General features: G+C 37.1%; 1 protein-coding gene across 9 annotated transcripts in view; it reads right to left on the bottom strand.

The window, feature by feature from the left end:
* The window catches only part of DMD (dystrophin), a 2,142,101-nt gene that overhangs the window by 1,546,340 nt on the left and 579,764 nt on the right, over positions 1-15,997 (bottom strand). For all 9 annotated transcript variants that reach the window (XM_062183372.1, XM_062183374.1, XM_062183379.1 and 6 more), the window contains one exon: positions 4,433-4,583. In XM_062183372.1, the coding sequence (XP_062039356.1) occupies positions 4,433-4,583 (151 nt within the window). The remainder of the gene's footprint in view (positions 1-4,432; positions 4,584-15,997) is intronic.

The raw sequence follows: 15,997 nt of genomic DNA, 5'->3' as shown, positions 1-15,997 counted from the left end.
ATACTCAATATTGTAATAATAATCACTCCTTGAAAGGAAGTCCTTTGTCTCCTCCTTATCAATGTCACTCAAAAGCCAATCCCGGAAGCTAGAATTGACGAGCCACAATTATCTCTAATATGTTTCTTCATGGGGGAATAAGGGGTTCAATTTGTTCACTCCTCAGACACAATCATACTTGGATGCCTCAAATCTAAAATGAACCTTGAAATTCTCTCCCCAAAGCAATAGCTATAAAGAATTCATGGTCTCTTCCAAATTTTGCAGCCTATTGAACTTTTCTCAATTACCCAGAGTTAACAATTTGGCTCTATTTAATAGTAACCACCAAAATAGGATCAATTGCTTTACCTTGCCTAACTGGCAAATTCAGTAAGTGACTTATCTTCACAACATTTCACAGTTGTTCAATTTCTATCCTGCTTAATAAAATGCTGTTGAAATTATGACATCAAAAGATGCTTTCACAGAACATACAGAAGTAGATCTTTAATATTCACGACATACTTGCAATATCTGCAAACATTTTTATCTTGCCCTTCAACTGTGATAGCTCACATATCCTCTGATCTGAGCAGAATTTAAATCAATTTCCAACAACAACAAAAACAACCAACCAAAAATCCCTGCATTTTAAATTTTGTTACTTGTAATCACGCTTTTAAGAAAGAAAATGAGGAAGACTCAAAGATTTAATATCTATCTATGCATGCTACAATATTTAGATGGTTAGATGTTTGGTTAAGTGAGGGGGGGCAGTAGTTACGTTTTTTAATACAACAAAGTTGCGTGTGTGTTTGTTGTCATACATGTTTATCAATTTACAATATTTGAGTGAAAAGCTATAACTTTAATCAATGACTACCTAAGTAAGACTTTAGTTGGAACTCACCTAAAAGAATATTTATCTTCTTTTATTTTTTGAAACATGGCAAGGTTAACTAAAAAAATTTCTTTTAGGGTACACTTTTAAGATAATATCTATCATATCTAAATGAATTCAACTCCTTTTGATTTTGTTAAATCATTTTGTTCTCACCAAAATGATTTCCATATAACTAAAGAGTTCTAACAATTGTCAGGCCTTCTCTTCTCTACGTGTCTTTTGGCTGTTTTAATTTTATAAAACTTAACCTATCCTAAAGTATGTTTGCAAAGATAAATACAGAAGTTTGTCTTGCTGAGTCAGCAAAGCAATTCTTTTTCTTCTCTTTATTAACTTTATATGAGTAAGTCCTGGACATAAAAGTCACTTAATCAACTTGTATACAACCCTGTTACTTTTTTTTGTTTGTTTCAAATTATTTTCTCAAATTAATTTCATGTTCATCAGAAATGGTATATTTTCAAGTAATCAACAATCTATTCAAATTTTATAACTTATTAGTCAAATATTTCCAATCCCATTCACTTAATATCTTCTAGAATAAAGTATAAAACATTTCAGGTAATTGCCAGAAAATTAAGGTACTCCATGGTCGTACTACAACGAAGAGTCTGATCAGAGTCCCGAGTGGGACCTTTCCTCACTTTGCCTTGAATTATCCATACTTAGCGGATAGCTACCCTAATAGTCTTCCACCTCTCCTTTGCAGCCTTCTTCCTGGCTTCCTTTTTACATTCCAGGCATCCAGCACTAGCATCCTGCCTACTGAGATGCAATGTTATGATCCTAGTTTTTGTCTATGAAATACCTCACATTCCAAAACTATTGGATATAATAAAACCCTGACTGGAAGGAATACTAGCAACCAACTGGTTCAACAATAAAGGCAAGATATGGAGAAACTCAGACTGTTTTCTGAAAAAAAAAAATCACAAATTTAGTCAGTGGTTGAACTGGAAGCAGAACTTCAGCTTCCAAGGTGAAAAGGTTTTCTTATGCTGTGTTTCTCCATAAAACAGATCCTGAGTGCAAGATTTGGGAGTGAAGGATTTATTTGGGAGCAGATCTCATTAAACATTATGATAGCATGGCAATGTGAATCAAGGTTCCCTGTGGACATCCAGAGCTCAGTCTTGCCGGAGAATCTCTAAGACACTAGAGAACATGTGTTTAAATTGCCCTACCACGAGACAATCGATGGATTGCATGACATTTATCCATCAATTCTCATCACTCAGTGGTTGAATGAAGCACTGGCAATGCTCATTAGTCTACTGCAAACTGAGATATTTCTGTAGCCAGCAAATGACCTCAAACACAGAGACTTTCAGGACTGAACTGTATCTCCTTTCATTACTTTTTTCCCCTGTGTCGTGATAAATGTTTGCCGGCATTTCAGTGCTGTGTTGGTCCAGATGTAGGTCTCTGTGCTCATTTTTAGCTGATTTCTCATACCTTGCGGCATGCTCTATGCATTCAGTCCTTAAGGGGTTTATTTTACAAACTGTGCGCCTGTAAGGTTTATTAGCAATAAGATAGAAAATTGAGCAAGTTTATACCATAATTTTGTAGAAAAAAAAAAGAATCTGCTCAGTTCCATATTTCATCCATGAAAAACCTGCAATACGGGCAGTTTCCAGGAATAAATAAAAAGGAAAATGTAAACCGTTGTAAAAAAATTGATATGCACAAACACTGCAAACAGACTAGGCACAATGTCTACTGGGGGATGGGTGGTTCATGCAGGCAAAATGGTAAAATTAAAGAATTAACACTGCATCTAACTTCTTTATCAGATGTTCAATTAAAAAACTAAGAGATGAAGTGGGAATTTGGTGCAGCAGTTAAGATGCCACTTAGCATGCCTGCATCTCATACTGGAGTCCTGGGTTTCACTCCCAGCTCTGCTTCAATTTCAGCTTCCTGATATTGGGCAACAGGGAATGGCTCAAGTAGTTGGGTCTCTGCCATCCATGTGGAAGACCTGGATTGAATTCTTGGATTTGCCACTGGCTAGGGACCCTTTTGGACATTTGGAAAGTGAACCAGTAGACGAGAGCTCTTTCTCTTCCTCTGCACCTCCCACATTAAAAAAAAAAATCTCCAAGTTACTCATAGTCACAATATCCATATGATAATTGTAATTTTTTTCCTGCCAATATAGTGGGTGGGAAACACCAAAGTTGTAACTCCCCTTTTAATGCTTCATCGTAAACCGCTGTGGCCAGCAAGGGCCAGCATCATCTATCATTGAAATCTGAAGCTTATTAAACAACAAATTTTCCTTAGCATAGAAAGGTGTCTTATCTGCATGGAAGAACTATGAAGTTAGACTTAATAAAATGTTGAAAAAACAAAAGAATGAAGTTCAAAAAAAGCAGATTTGGGAGGTACGAGTTAAAAGCCATAAACATAAGAATCACAGATCTTGAGTATTAGATAAAATAAAGGGTGACCCACAAACTGTAAATTGCAGTTAAACAATGAATAATTAGGGAAGTCTTACATTAGAAGCATACTTAGTGTTTTTAAGAAATCCAAATTTAACTAGCCTGTTTTTATGTTTATGTCCTAAATGTCGCATCCCTAATCCCAGGGCCTCTGTGTGCGTGCCCCCATGGACTGGTCAAATTTCTGTTCCAGTAGCAAAACTCAGAGCTACTTTAAATAGTTCAAGGAATTCATGAGAAAGTAGCACCCTCTGGGTCAGAGATATTCTTGTAGAAATTATAATTAAAGAATAATGCCTTTCAAAAACCAGAAAGTATAACTACAAAAGTGCCATTAAATTGAAGATGGAAATATTAAAATTAAAGGATATTTTATAGAAAAGCAATGCTACAGATCCTCATTTTTCATAAAGATTCCCTGTTGTAAAGTGTTATGAAATAAAAGTAGGAATATGTCAAAGCACCTTAAGCTTATTTAAATTTACATTGCAAGTATTCCCCATAAAATCTCTGTTCCAGGACATCATAGTTGTAATAAATCACATACTCTACGTTGTTCTTTTCAAGGAATATGACTGTCTCTAAAGCATGAAAATCTAGTTACATCATATTTGAAAAGCTGTTTGTCTATTTTGTGCTGCTCTAACAAAAATACCTGATAATAGGTAGCTCAAAATCCTCAGAGATTTATTCTCTCACAGTTCTGGATTCTGAGATCGAGGCATCAACCTCTTTAAGAGTCTTCTTGCCGTGTCCTCACCCAGCAGAAGACAAAAGGGTAAGAGATAGCCCAACACTGCAAGAATACTTTATTTTTTTAGAGGCTTTAATCCATTACGGAGGAAGGAACTCCTATGCTGCAATCACTTCTTAAATGTCCCACCTTTTAATATTATAACATTTGAAATTGATAGGTGGCAGATTCAAACCATAGCAGCAAAGGCTGCTAACCTATTGGATAAAATATTCTTGAAGTATTCATTACTTGAAGCTCTAATTCTTTCCCACATGTAACCATGACATCTGTGTTTGTGGTATGCATATACCCATAGACTTTGTTTTCTACTAGAAAGAGTACAGCATAAAATAAACAAACCTTATGTTGTTGTACTTGACGTTTTAGATCTTCAAGATCAGGTCCAAGAGGCTCTTCCTCCATTTTTCTTGTTCTCTCTTCCGTTTTTGTTAGCCAGTCATTCAATTCTTTCAGTTTCTGATTCTGAAGATCCATCAGAACTTTATGCAAGCTAAAAATTTAAAATATTTTTTATTATTTTTCTACTAAAGCTACTTATTACTGGAAACAAAATTAGGTAAATCAGTAGACATTGATCATTTATGATATATTCACTGTTTCTGGCATTTTTAAGGACATAAGTAGTACCCATTATCAATCAATTCTAAAACTATCATTTCACAGAATTACTGTATTTCACAATCCATATTTCTAAAGAGTTTCACATAGATAACAAAATGTGAACATACTAAAAGTGTGTGAGCCATCTCTAGTGACAATGAGAAATATACCTTGGTAACTGGTTATTTTCCATTATTTTAGTATTTGTGGGGTTAAAGATAGTCAGAAACCCTTTGTCACAGTTCCCATCAGGAGATAGGGTCTCTTCCTCATCCTCATGAATATTCTGTAGTGTGATGACTATTTTGACCACTGGAATGTGACAAAAATTACACTGTACCAACTCCGAGTATAGGATGTAAGACAAGTGGCAATATTTGTATTCTCTTTTTTGGAGCTCAGATTCTATCCTGGAACAGAGGTCAGTCCAGACTACTAATTATTTAGAGCCCATTTCTCGAGTAACCCTGGAGGATGAAATGCTCCCTTACAAGTGAATTTCCAGATGAATGCAGCACAAGCAGTGACAGCACCTACATCACTGGGATGAGAAGAATCACCTGGCTGAGCCCTGCCTATATTCTTCATCTACAAAACTGTCATTACATTATAAATTGCTATTTTAAGCCACTTTTTTTTTAAACAGGCAGAGTTAGACAGTGAGAGAGAGAGAGACAAAGGTCTTCCTTTTTCTGGCACTGCGCCAATCCGAAGCCAGGAGCCAGGTGCTTCCTCCTGGTCTCCCATGCGGGTGCAGGGCCCAAGCACCTGGGCCATCCTCCACTGCCTTCCCAGGCCACAGCAGAGAGCTGGACTGGAAGAGGAGCGGCCAGGACAGAATCCGGCGCCCCAACAGGGACTAGAACCCGGGGTGCCGGTGCCGCAGGCGGAGGATTAGCCTAGTGAGCCACGACGCCAGCCTGCCTCTAAGTTTTAAAGTCATTTTTTATACACTGAGAGGGTGTTTTAAAAGAGATACAAAATCATGTACTGAGTAACAGATTTAAATTCCAAAGTCCCACCAATAAGCCCTACAATAAGCCCTACAATGCCATTGTTAACACATTATCAATTATCTTTCCAGCATCAGTGACAGGGGACAGTTTCCCTATCAATAAAACAATGTAGGGATGAAAACAGAGTTTACTTCAACCACTAATTCTACAAAAATTTGAAACTCAAATGGGGAATGTTACTATCCATTGGAATGCAAATACTTTTTATGAAAGTAATGTGTGAAGTATTTTTGGAAATAAGACATTGAGAAGAGATCTTTATAAAGAGGGTGTAATTTGATTAAGAATTTATTAGTCTGATTTATAAACTAAGAGGGTTTAAAACAATGTAAACTATACTTATTGACCTTTTATATTTTAGATACATGCATTACCTGAGGCACACTGAAATCAGAAGTCTGTGAGAAAAAAACTTTCATTTATCAAACACAAAAAGTAGACATTTTCTTTTTATTGGGAACAAAAATGGAGCATACCTTTAGGTGCAAGCAAAAAATTAAAGTTGGTGGTTTAAACCTTAGACAATGAACCTCAAGCCAACATGGCAAAATCTGTAAATATTTCACTTTGTGGGTTTAATTCAACCCCTTGAAATCCAACCTAGTAAGATTTTATGAAAAATGCCTATAGTACCATTCTTTGTTTTGTTTATGATTATTCTCCTGCCCAGGAGTTTAACTAAAAATTCTCATTAAACCAAAAATCTCACATTTCAAAAACCGAAGGAAAATCTCACATGATTACCTATACCTGAAAAGTATTTAGATTTAAAAGAAATTTGTTAGAATAAGAGATTAAATTTTTAATTTGCTTTTAAACACAAATTTCATTTAACAAATATTTATAGAATTTCCTTTCTGGGCATTACACTCTTACTGGTTAGGAATGGACAACAATGAATGCCTACACAGATTTTTAAGTACCTTAGAGTATATTAGAGAAGAAGCTACATCAACAATTATGACAAGAAAATCGTTATAATTAGATTGATACACATTTCAAAGGATACATTAGGCAGGCTCAAAGTTAATACACAATCATCATTAATTACACTGTCACAAAACACATAGCTTGAGATTTCAGACTTGAAAACTGGGTGCATGTATTTATTAAGTATACAACTGATGGATATCTAAGTTCCATGGAGGTGAGGGCCACAATTAATACATATAATTTCTTAGGCCATTAGTTAATTATAATTGTGATCATGCTATGAACCGAGAGCAACAGGAAAGAGTCTGCAAAGTATGGAAAGGCACTATGGCAGTAATGATATTTGAAGAACTCGAAAGCTTAATAAGTAGTAGTGAAAAGGAAAGGTTAAAGCCTTTCTAGACAAAAGAGACCACCTGTGAAAAGGACTTGCAGCATCACAGAGTTCTAGGAAGGCCAGTGCAGCTTGATTGCACAAGGTACTGGAGAGTTGTACAGTATAATAGCCTATATTAATCTCTGGGTACTGGAAGTCTGGGAACTGCATGAAAATCTGAAATTTGGACCCCCAATATTTTATGTGTGATTTTGTTTTCATCTTATAAAACTGAACTCAGACTCTAACCAATAAGAATAGATATACCTTTAAGTGCTTTGTCAGGAACTGCATCTTTTATGAGTGCGTTATAGCAATGTCTGATTGGGGTTAGGTCCAGGATGGCTAGGTGGAGCAGTAGTGTACAGAGCCACTCAATATGCAGTCTGTGTAATTCAATAATTTTACAACAGGTACATACAGTCACATCAATAGATCCCAGCTACAGAGAGCCTTGCTTGTCTTCTGCAGACCAGCAGTTGTCAAAGTATGGTCCCTGGGTCAACAGCAGTAGCCGGTCCTCAGGTGAACTTGTTAAAAATGTAAATTTGGGGCCCTGACCCACACTTAAAGAATCAGACTCTTGGATTATGACTTTAGAATCTGTGTTACAAGACTTCCAGGTGATTCTAATACATTCTGAAGTTTGAAAATCACTGCTCTAGGTAGATCTAATCTATATCCACAACTCATAGAAACTCTGCAGACTGATTTATTAAAATTAATAAGAGAACTGCTGATATCCAGTGAGACATGAGACTATTCTCATCATGATTTGGCCTTCATTTACAGAGAGAAATTATGACACCAACTGCTTAAGAATGGGTTCTGACTGGAAGTTCTTAGAGGTATTTGAAGCCTGAAATTAACACTGGAACAGGCTTCAAAATAGATGAATATCAAGGTAGTAATGGTGTGACGACACAAGTAAGTATGATAATACACAACAATCTTTCAAGAAGTTCATGAGAAATGGAGTTAAAAGCTTGTGCACTATTTTGAAATCCATGCAATTTTTTCATATGTAACTTCATGAACTTTTTGAAGTTTTGGATTTCACAAATTATGTACAAAGAATAAACTTCTTTAATTACGCTTTCTATGAACTTTTTGAAATTTAACAGGTAATTCATGCTACTCCAGAAAGAAAGTTCTGAGAAGATGTTATTTAATTGAGCAAATGTTTCTTTTCCTTGACTAGGTATTAGTAAACATATGCATGATTTTATCTTGTGGATTGAAAACAAGTTAAAAACATTGCCAATAGTTAAAAAAAATCATGAGATATCACCTACCAATTGCAGCCCTGAACACTCTTCATAATATCTAACATGTCTTAAAAATGTTAAACCTACCTTCCAAAAAGACAACAATGTATTAAGTTGAACAGCAATTGTAGTTTATATACCAAGCATAAAATCTCCAGTCTACCAAGATCCCAACAATTCCCTCTCCTCTTTTACAACCAACTCACCTCAGTTTCTCATGTAAGCTTTCTGGCTCCTCTAACATGCTCTTCAAGTTGATGCCCTGCCATCTTGATCAGAACTTCTCTGCTTCTGAAACTTAACTGTGCATACAGAACAGCTGCTTATCCTGAATTAACTTGAAAATGTTTGAGAATTTTCAGTTCTCAGGCTTCCAGGTGAAGCTAGTTTTGCTAGCTTGTTATTCTTTGACTAACAAGAATCCAGGTGAGGCTATTATGTAATTGAAAAATCACTGCTAGTCTTTTTAAGGTGTGTGCTTGATCTGTTGGTTTCCCAGTGTTCAAAATACAGATTAAGGGAGACATAGATTTAGCTGTTGTTGGCAGAAAAATATCGAAGGGCATCAGAGCCAGGATGCCCATCCCTCCCTTTAATATTCTGCTATATTTGGAGAGGTGATAGGACTACTGAAGCAGTTCTCCATCACTGATTTTCCACATGATATTTCACAATGCAGACTACACAAGTAGGAAATGTGCCCCTTGCAGTTACTCTGTCTAGTGCACAATTTGCTTAAAGTGAGATGGATTTCTAAGCAGCAGATAGTATATTTCTAACAATGCAACTTCTGATAGGACAATGAGAATACAACTATTCTAGAAAAAAACCTGATGTTCACATGGAGAACCCCTGAGCAGCAAGGGAGTAGTGGCCCATAGCAAGGCTGGGTTGAAGGAACAAGTAAACATGATGATGCAGTGGTATCAGAAGGTGTGGTTCACAACACAAATGTCCATTTCCCAAGTGTGATAGAAGAAAGGGTAACTGCACTGAGGGAAGGTGTATAAAGTTACCTGAAAATGAATCTTAATGGCGAATGGGACTGGAAATGGGAGAGGGAGGTGGGGTGGGTGAGTGGGTATGGAGGGAGGAATAACTATATTCCTAAAGTTGTACTTATGAAATTTGTACTCCTTAAGTAAAAGGTTTCTTTGGGGAAAAAAATGTAACTGTTTTAGTAAATACAACTTACTAATACATTTACCAAATAAATAACCTTTTGTTAGTTTGGAAGATAATTTTTTTATGGTATGCTTTTAAAATTATTCAGTAAAATTGGATCAATATGTAAAAATACATCAGCTTACATTTATTCAACAAGTTTTCATGAAAACATTGTTGTTTTTACATATATTAGGTCAATGGATCCTAAAACATGATATGCATTCCACTACTGATTTTGCTGAATCCGGTTGCACAAGAAAAAAGTCATTTTAATAGTTTAGTTTCCGTGTATGTAGAGTATATATATATAGAGTACATGTATATGGTATAAATTATATATGCTTTAATATAAATGCATACATGAGTAACAGCATGAGGCTAAGTAAAAAATTATTTCAAGGAAAAGTATTTTAGCATTACTGAAATGTATTTGATAGACACTGAGTAATGCTCATCCCTCATTTTCACAAACTTAGGTTGATAATAGCACTATTTGATTTCTGAAGACACTGGAATATTGAAAGGTTAGGGAATTTGCACAAGGTCACACAGTGGTATGTGAAGGCAATATTTAAGTTATAAGGTATTTGTGACCCATGTCTATGTTTTTAACCTTGAGTTATTTTTTCATGGATAAAGAACTGTATCAGGTTATGCCATATGAAACTGTTGATATTTGAAAGTTTTGGCCTTTGGAAAAAAACAATTTCATATTCAACTAAAAAAATCAATAATATGAGAAAAGTTCCACATTTCAAGCTAGGATTCTAAGATGCAAATACACTTGGGGAAATTGTAAAATTCACAAAACCAAAATTTACTACCCACAGACAAGAAAATAGTTTGCAATTTCTTTTTTTTTTTTCTTTTCAGCTGCTCATTCAGAAAGCGATGTAAAAGATAAAGGAGAATATTAACAACTGGCAACTAAGCAGTGAGGTGGTGGAAGTGGAGTGAAATAGTGTGAAGAAGTGTGTCAGAATCTGATACCAGAAACTGCTACTTTGTATTTCCAGATGGTCCTATGATGGAAGCTAACAAAACAGGCAAATTCAAAGAACCCGGGACTTTGAGGGCAACATGGAGTTACAGACTAAAGGGTTCTAGGGCTACCACACCTGTGGATATACTGTTCTGTAAGATGACAGGCATCTGTGTGGTTTCACTCAGTGCTTCTCAAACCTTGATGTATACAGCAACCACCTGGGGAGTATGTTAAACCATGCGTGCTAACTCGTTAGGCCTGGGGCGAGGTCAGAAATTCAGAAATTGCTTAACAGTCTTTTTTAAGAATTTCCATTTTTTTCTATAAACTATTTATAAATGTGAAATGGTCTAACTTTTCATTAATGTAGCCTGTGTTTCATAATCTTGATAGTGATTCTTGGACTTTATAGAAATACATAATAAATTAAGCACATTACAAAAATACAACCATTTGCTAGGCACTGCACTAATATAGAGTATAAATGTATAAACTTTAAAAATCCAGGATGATTATAATTAAAAATTAAAAATGACCGAGAAAGGGGAGCACATTAGGAAGATAGGTTTTTTAGGCTCAGTTTCCTACAATTTGCAATTATTTGCATAAATACAATTATCAAAAAGTAGGTAAAATATTATAAATGTAAGATTAGAAAAGGACCACCCACCAATGATGCTTAGTTAACGTGTCTTACATTCAAAATAAGATCTTATAGTTTCAGTTGGCATTTAAACCTGTATCATTTGATATATGAGAAGGCTGCTGGTATGAAGAAATTAATTTTTTTAAAGTATTAATATAAAGAGCAGATTTCATGTATTTCATAGATAGAAGTCTAAGATAACCATACATCCCTCCCTTGTTCCCTCCCTCAAGCCCCTTCCTTTTTTTTCCTTTAATTTTTGCAATAATGTACTTACAGTTTACTTTATAATCACAGGCTTAATGCACCACTAACCATAATGTTCATCAAGCAAAAAAGTCGAAAGACCACTGTTCCACAGGCATTTAGACGGAGCTATAAAATAATTAAATCAGGGCCGGCGTTGTGGCACAGTGAGCTAGGCCTCCCGGCATCCAATATGGGTGCCGGCTTGTGTCCCGACTGCTCCTCTTCCCATCCAGCTTTCTGCTGATGGCCTGAGAAAGCACTAGAACACAGCCTAAGTGCTTGGGCCTCTGCACCTGTGTGGGAGACCGGAAGACGCTCCTGGCTTCTGACTTCGGATTGGCGCAGATTCTGCCGTTCTGGCCATTTGGGGAGTGAACTAGCAGGTCGTGGACCTCTATCTCGCTCTCTCTGCCTCTTCGCTGTCTGTAACTCTGTCTCTCAGGTAAATAAATAAATGTTAATTAAATCATAAGATGTCAGTTTAATTTTTTTTAAAGATTTATTTATTTACTTGAAAGTCAGAGTTACAGAAAGAGGAGAGGGAGAGAGGCAGAGGCAGAGAGAGAGAGAGAGGTCTTCCATCCGCTGGTTCACTCCTCAGTTGGCCAGAAAGGCCAGAGCTGTGCCGATCCGAAGCCAGGAGCCTCTTCTGGTTCTCCCATGTGGGTGCAGAGGCCCAGGCCATAGCAGAGAACTGGATTGGAAGTAGAGCAGCTGAGACTCGAACTGGCACCCATATGGGATGCCAGCACTGCAGGCGGCAGCTTTACCTGCTAAGCCAGAGCTCTGGCTCCCAGTTTCACTCTTATACTTTTGGTGTATTCTTATTAACTATTATCAAAGAATACATACTTGTCTTTTTGGGACTGGCTTACAAATTCTTAAGGTACTTTTACTTGTAAATGCATGCCATTTATTAACTAAAATCACACTGATGAAAATTAAAATTATTTTATTCAAACTGATTACTTAAGATATTAGAGAGCTACTCCTCCACCTGCGGCGCCGGCACCCAGGGTTCTAGTCCCAGTCAGGGCGCCGGATTCTGTCCCAGTTGCCCCTTTTCCAGGCCAGCTCTCTGCTGTGGCCCGGGAGTGCAGTCGAGGATGGCCCAAGTGCTTGGGCCCTGCACCCGCATGGGAGACCAGGAGAAACACCTGGCTCCTGGCTTCGGATCGGCCTGGTGCGCCGGCTGCAGCGCACCACCGGAGCGGCCATTGGGGGGTGAACCATCGGAAAAGGAAGACCTTTCTCTGTGTCTCTCTCTCACTGTCCACTCTGCCTGTCTAAATAAATAAATAAATAGATAGATATTAGAGAAATAGTTGTAATGCATAGTTTTTACTTTAGTGCAACAATTATATGCTTCCAGAATGCTGACATATGCTTAAATACACAGCTATTTTAATCAACTTGTTTGGGCTTTTATTTTTATTAAGAACAATTTTAATTGAGGTGATGTGTAAGTTCAGGTTTTATTCAAACTATCACAGAGAAATGAATTGTTGGGATTTCTGTCAATAACATCTAATGAAAGGTGCTGATTAAAATCACTGACAGGACTGTTCAAATGACTGTCCCAACCCCACACCTGAACAATTCAAACACAATCTCTGGGGATGGAGGCCAGGCATTAGCACTATATGAATCGCTAGAACAAGGTGACTCTAATGAACATCCAGGATTAAGGACAACTGTGCTGGAGCCAGCACTGTGGCGCAGCGGAGCAGTTAATTAGCTGTTTGAGACACCAGCATCGTGTCAGAGTGTGGATTCAAATCCTAGATATTGGGGCCAGCGCTGTGGCATAGCAGGTAAAGCTGCCACCTGCTACTGCCGGCATCACATATGGGCGCCAGTTCGAGTCCCGGCTGCTCCACTGCTGATCCAGCTCTCTGCTGTGGCCTGGGAAAGCAGTAGAAGATGGCCCAGGTGCTTGGGCCCCTGCACCCGGAAGAAGTTCCTGGCTTCAGACTGGCATAGCTCTGGCTGATGCGGCCATCTGGGGAGAGAATCAGGGATGGAAGATATCTCCCTTTCTCTCTCTCAGCCTCTGCCTCTCTGTAACTCTGCCTTTCAAATAAATAAATAAGTCTTAAAAAAAAATTCCAGATACCCTGATTCCTGCTGATGTGCTTGGGAAGGCAGGGGAAGATGGCCCAAGTATTTGGGGCTCTGCCACCCACATGGGAGACCAGGATAGAGCTCCCAGCTCCTGGCCTCATTTAATCCAGGCTGGTTGTTGTGGCCATTTGGGAAATTAAACAGTGGAAGGCAGACTCAGTCTCTCTCTCTCCTCTCTCTCTCTCTCTGTCTCTCTATCTTCCTGTTGCTTTACCTTTCAAATACATATTTTTAAAAAAGGAAAAAACTGTACTTTTTTCAGAACTCGGTCATAATTTTCATTGTTGATATTGGGTGCTCACTAGTGGCAAATATTTAGATGGCTAGACCCAGACACATGGCATAACAGGCTAATATGAACCAGATGCATGGAGATGAGTTAATGACATGTAATAATGTGTTTATCAACTTATGTATAAGCTAAGAATACTATGCAACCCATAAATTACCTTTTAATAGTATTTTTGACCATTTACAATTTAAGTGTAATTTTTCTTTAAAAAAGTTATATTTATCATATGTCAGATAATAGAGACATTATAATAAATTGTATTGATGCAGGAATCAATATTAGCTCCAGCTTACAGATGGAGAAACAAAAGTTTATCCAGTTCAAAATGCATGCAAGTAGAGGTGGGAGAGTGGGAATTCATCATCATGCTATACTTCCTGTACTGAGCTTACTTTTTTGAGATGATTTTTATGTCTACTCCTTATTTCACTTACGATTCTGATTGTAACTATGTATTGTGGATAAAACAAAAGGAAGATTATTTCATAAAAAGATTGTCATTAATATGTAATTTTACTCTTCTCACAGAACTGAAATTTACAGTTGATAATTATTGATTACTCTTAACATGGGCTTTACTTTAGTGGTAGAAACCACAATAAACTTTGAAAGCCATATTTATCTATTAAAAAAACCTAGAAGATAGAATTTTGGATGCTTTCACCATCAAGAAGTGTTAAATGCTTGAAAAGATAAACTATTTATTTTGAGTACGTGTTATACAGTATACATATGTAACGATACCCCATAAATATGCACAATTTTATTTCTTTTAAAAACTTTAAATAAAAAATATTTTGAGAACCAGTTTCCTTCAACTGTATTATGACAATGTAAAATGGATGATCAGATATTTTAACTATATTTTTCAGCTTCCAACATTTGTAACATTTATCAAATCTCAATGAATAGCTCAAGAAACATGTTTTTAAATCACAATCCCAATACAAGCAACATCCCTCAAATGTGTAAGAATTTCACCATCATTTTACTTCAAGACAGTGAATTTTATCACCCCTCCACTACCTCCAATACCATTGCACCCCAGTTCCCATAGTAAATTTCCGAATGTGTGCCATCTGTGGGGCTGGTTAATCCCTGCAGCCTTCCTGCATCTCTTTGGCTCAACAGATGGATCCTCTTCCCTCCATATCCTCGTCATTCCTCACTAGATCCGGTTGTAAAGCCTCACACTGGTCAGTGGTTTTGTGTCCAGACATTCTAGGTTCTAATATATTAGTTCCCACGACAGAATGAAATGAGGCAAGCGTCTAATAGAATCAGAGTTGGGAAACTTGGAAGGCTTCCATAGCCTTGGCAACTCATGACGACAGCCTAGGGTGGTTACTGGTGCCATAAACTAGAGTGTCAATTTGTTGGGTCAACAACAGGAGCCACTGTGCACTTGCTCCTCATGTGGGATCTCTGTCCTTAATGTGCTGTACATTTTGATTTAATGCTATAACTAGTACTCAAACAGTATGTTTCACTTTCTGTTTCTATGTGGGTGTAAACTGTTGAAATCTTTATACTAAATTGATCTTCTGTATATAAAGAGAATTGAAAATGAATCTTGATGCAAAAGGAAGGGGAGAGGGAGCAGGAGAGGGGAGGGTTGCGGGTGGAAGGGAAGTTATGGGAGGGGGAAGCCATTGTAATCCATAAGCTGTACACTGGAAATTTATATTCATTAAATAAAAATTTAAAAAAAAAGAATCACATGAGGAAGTTTTCCTTTCTAAAATGAAAGTGTCTATCCTCCTCTCGTTAGCACTCTCTTTCCTACCAGTGGGTGTACTGACATCTTGGGAAAGGGGAGAAACCAAGGAGAGCAGGCCATGTAAACAAACATCCTCTAACCAGAATATCTGAAATGCTTCGAAATCTGAAACTTTTGGAGCTCAAATATGATGCCAGAAGTGGAAAATTCCACACCTGAACTCATGTTATGGGTGATAACTAAAACATAGGCACGTTAAAAATATTGTATAAAACTTCTTCAGACCATGTGTATAAGGTAATATCAATGAATTTCATGTTTAGACTCAGGCCCCTCCCGAAGCTATCTCACTGTGTATGTGCAAAGATTACAACATAGGAAGTCATCCAAAATCTGAAACATTGCTATTCCTAAGTATTTCAGATAATAAATATTTGATCTGCATTTTTCAAAAATTCTCACTAGTCATGAAGGTTGCCCTTATATTATACCTTGGAACCTGGTTTATAGAACAGTCTTTGGAATATA

The sequence above is a fragment of the Lepus europaeus genome, chromosome X, assembly GCF_033115175.1.
Source record: "Lepus europaeus isolate LE1 chromosome X, mLepTim1.pri, whole genome shotgun sequence".
Classification (NCBI taxonomy): domain Eukaryota; kingdom Metazoa; phylum Chordata; class Mammalia; order Lagomorpha; family Leporidae; genus Lepus; species Lepus europaeus.
This window is presented reverse-complemented; position numbering and strand designations above follow the sequence as displayed.